Raw genomic sequence first — 3,872 nt, forward strand, 5'->3', positions numbered from 1 at the left:
AGGAGTCGTGCCTAGGTGCGGGCTCAGGCACTCTGATAACGCGATTGTCGCCACGTTTGCCAAGGCCACCTGACCTCTCCTCCTAATCATTTATTTGCGTCCAATATAAATATCGCACTTTAACAAAGCTCGCAATTATCTGGCCAACTTCTGGCCACTGTCCACTTATCTATAATTTATTTCCCTCATTGTCGCCGCTCGAATCCGATCATACCTGTTGCGACTGGTGGTAGTTTGCACGCGTTCGCTAACTAGTTGCTACTACTACCTACCTATGTTGCAGTTTTGCAATGAAAACAAAACAGGAAAACAACAACGGCGTTTATCGATAATTAAAAGCGACTGCGTGCATCGACCATATACATATATAAACAACAATTCGAAAGTATTTTCTCCTGCGAGCAAAGGCTTCTAATTTTCCTGTTCGTAATGAAAATGAAATTTAAGATGAAGAAAAAAACCAGCGACTTTCTCTATGTTAGCGGACTCGATGATAATAGAGTTTGATGTGACCTCTGACTCGAGGAGCGCGACCAAAATAAAATGACTAGGACGAGAGACGAGGCATGTAAATGATGGAAGAAGAGGAGAAAGAAAGGATCAGGCCTCTCCACAAACTGAAACCCATTTATGCAGACTCAATTCCACTTGCATAGAGATGCAAACGTTCCGAGAACAAGACTCTGAAGTATTCTTATGTTAATACGGTGCATATTTAATTCCTAACATTGCGGTAAAGAGTGTCTAAAAGAGATCGGCATTCGTTTTCTAACGAATCCAAGGTTGGCTCTTAAACGCCCACAACGTCGACACATCCACCGATCTCTCGCAATGTGAATTCAATATGCATTTTGTTTCGAGTACTCTTCTTTTCCAACATTGCATTTCGATCACGACAATGGGATGCGAAACGCGAAGGATCTCCACCGTTCATTCATTTTCCCGACGACAAATTTATCAATTATCCGCTAACAATGAAATCAAATAATTCAGATTTGAACAATAAACGATGCCTATATCATTTCTTACATTGTCTTGTCCGAACCGCTAAAAACAAACGGATATTTGTCCGCTATTGCATGTATTACACTTGTTTGTTTAGGATCGGACTGTGCGGCTTCGACAATCCTATGAGGGACCAGAAGACGGAGGAGTACAAAAGGCATATCGGTCATGTAAGCTAAACGAAAATATTGAATTCAGTGAATCATGCATTACTTTTGTTGTCTTATGTGCAGGGTGTCAAGATAAAGATGGACGACGCTGGTAACATTCTTATCAAGAGGGTGTCAAAGTGCAACGTGTACATCAAGAGCACCGGGCAGGACGACGAAAACGCAATCGGCAATGAGATATTGAAATTGCCTGGCTGCGCCCTCGAACCTGAAAAACCTGTAAAGCTGTTCGACATGAAGAAGTTCCAAACGAACGTAAACAGGGAATTGAGGAGGGCCTATCCGGATCGCAGGCGACTGGAATGCCAGTGCTTGAGCGCGATCGCTTTCGTCAAAAGCGAACAAGAGCTCCTGGAGTGCCCTATCTGGGTGCTCATCATCAACGTCGTCGCTATGGACATGCTCAAATCTAAATTGCCACCAGGTACTTTGCATTTTCCGGCTAAGATACGGCCTACTCACTCACTATCCATGTTTTGTTTTTCCTTGCCAAGTTCAAAGAGTTATGGACATCAAGAACAGGCCACGCATTCCTATCCCAGACGAGGATCCGTACAGCGTGGCAGGCAACGGCAGCGGCAGCTCCGGCAGTTCCGGATTCGCAGGACCTGGTAGTGTAGCTGCCACCAGGGAGCAACTCTTGATCCAGTCTCAACAACACGCCCAACGTCGTAGCGAAAAACCGCCGAAACTACCACCTCGCGAGAACATGTATCCCCACGACATCCCCAAGGTATTGTTACCACCATCGTTACGCTATTAACAAAGCTAATATCCGTGCGTTTTCAAGCCTGACTACGATGATCACGAGGAGCAAGGAGGTAGACTCAAACCGTTCCCAACATCTAGGAGTAAAGACAAATCGAAAGACAGTAAGAAATATGGTAAGAAAACAAAGATTATTCCAGCTCAAAATGGAACGTAACCGAATCGCTTTATTCTTTTGTGCAGACGACCCTTACTACTGCGGTCTGCGCGCCCGAGTTCCCAACTTCGTGGCCAAATCGAAATCCAAGGATGCCGTGCCTTCGAAGCGTTTCTCCGTTAGCCAGCAGCCGCCCCCGATTCCCGTGATGCACCAGCACCAACTTCACCAGCATCCCATGTGGCACACGAGGAGCTACGAGAGCGGCATTGGTTCGTGCAAGCCCATGATTCCTTTTTTTCGTAGGCAATTCAGATAATGCAATTTCAGATTCAGACGCCGTCGAATCGCCCTACAACCCGATCTACGGCAGACTACCAATACCGACTAGAGCTTACATACCAAATCCACCTCGTACCATGTACATTGGGGAATGGGATTAAGTTAGCATAGTGATTAATATTATTTTATTATTATTATTATTAATTGATTAATTAATTATTACGTTTGTCTGTTTCGGATATCTAACCCGTCTTTCCCATAAATCCTGTCTCTCTTACTGCCGATTTTGTTCGACCGGATTTAGATGATAATTCCACACACCCTTTGTATATAACGTTGCGGATAAAATAGGACTTATAATCAATCTACTCTTCCTCTCCCTCAACTTTCTCTTCCACTTTTTATTATTATATAAATATAGATATATCATATAACTATTTTGTACTTCATATTCGGTTAAAATTAAAATACTCAATATTTACGTAAGACTGTGTGAATGTTGCGAGTACGAATGATTTATACATAATACTTATACACACAATGAATATATCACACTACATATGACTTAAGTACGCTTCTTATATATATAGAGATATTATACATATATTTTTGTATCTTTAGAATTGTTTTTATTACGTGTTTTTATTTTTGTCTTTGCTTCGATTTTTTTATGTAAAGATAATGTGTTTTTCTTTTGTAAATGAGATTTAAAACTATATATATATTTTTGTGTAATTTATACAATAAATGGTGATGGAAATGTGTAAAAAAAATGTGTTTTGATATTTTCCTTAAATTAAGCCGATTGATTACTATATACCGGTTATTATATATAATCAAATATTGATCAACCTTCGGTTTCAAAACCGGAGGATAGCAATTCGTCATTCAGCCCTAATCGAGGCAATGAATAATTGATTGATACGATCAATGGCGCGGCAACTTTTCAATTGTCCTCTCTCTTTCTCTCTCTCTGTGTGTGTGTGTGTGTGTATTTACCATTGTAACAACTCATAAATAAATTCGCTCGAAACGCATTGAGATAAGATTCAAACGCGCGCCCGGCGCAGGGGATCATTGTGTCCGCTGCGCTTTATAAATTACCCGGCGACATAATTACTAACTTAACTAAGTACTTTGCATAATTAATGCTTCCACTTGTCAATTTATATGGACAACGGGGATCGGGGCCGGAGACAAACTACAAGACAAATGGGACGGCCGCTAAATAAACCGGCAGATAAGAGCGCGACCGAGAACGAAAAACAGGACAAATAAAAATGTGATGAAGGAGGAGGAGGAGGAGAAGTGATACAAACATCGTCTAACCGAATTTTCTTGATGAGCAGCAAACAAGAAAATATTTAAAATAATTCAATTTGTCGCGCTCCGTTTCAGTTGTTCCATCTTACTTATTTTTATTTGTGTTATTTTGTTCCTAAGCCTTCTCACTCTTTCTCTGGAATCGAGAGAGGTGTATGTGTACATGTGTGTATATATATATATAAACGTTTGTTGTTTTTCAGCGTGGGGTGCAACGCAATAAAACC

General features: G+C 41.1%; 1 protein-coding gene across 3 annotated transcripts in view; it reads left to right on the top strand.

Annotated features, from left to right (window-relative positions):
- The window catches only part of LOC108566679, a 30,673-nt gene extending 27,935 nt beyond the window's left edge, over window positions 1–2,738 (top strand). For 2 of the 3 annotated variants that reach the window (XM_017926668.1, XM_017926670.1), the window contains exons 4-9: window positions 1,103–1,175; window positions 1,239–1,599; window positions 1,670–1,908; window positions 1,966–2,059; window positions 2,127–2,312; window positions 2,371–2,738. In XM_017926668.1, coding sequence (XP_017782157.1) covers window positions 1,103–1,175; window positions 1,239–1,599; window positions 1,670–1,908; window positions 1,966–2,059; window positions 2,127–2,312; window positions 2,371–2,483 — 1,066 coding nt within the window. In that variant the 3' untranslated portion in view covers window positions 2,484–2,738. The remainder of the gene's footprint in view (window positions 1–1,102; window positions 1,176–1,238; window positions 1,600–1,669; window positions 1,909–1,965; window positions 2,060–2,126; window positions 2,313–2,370) is intronic. The other variant, XM_017926669.1, reaches the window with a different exon arrangement.
- The last annotated feature ends 1,134 nt before the right edge of the window (window positions 2,739–3,872 follow it).

This window comes from Nicrophorus vespilloides, unplaced genomic scaffold (genome assembly GCF_001412225.1).
Source record: "Nicrophorus vespilloides isolate i.1.1-1 unplaced genomic scaffold, Nicve_v1.0, whole genome shotgun sequence".
In the NCBI taxonomy this organism is placed as follows: domain Eukaryota; kingdom Metazoa; phylum Arthropoda; class Insecta; order Coleoptera; family Silphidae; genus Nicrophorus; species Nicrophorus vespilloides.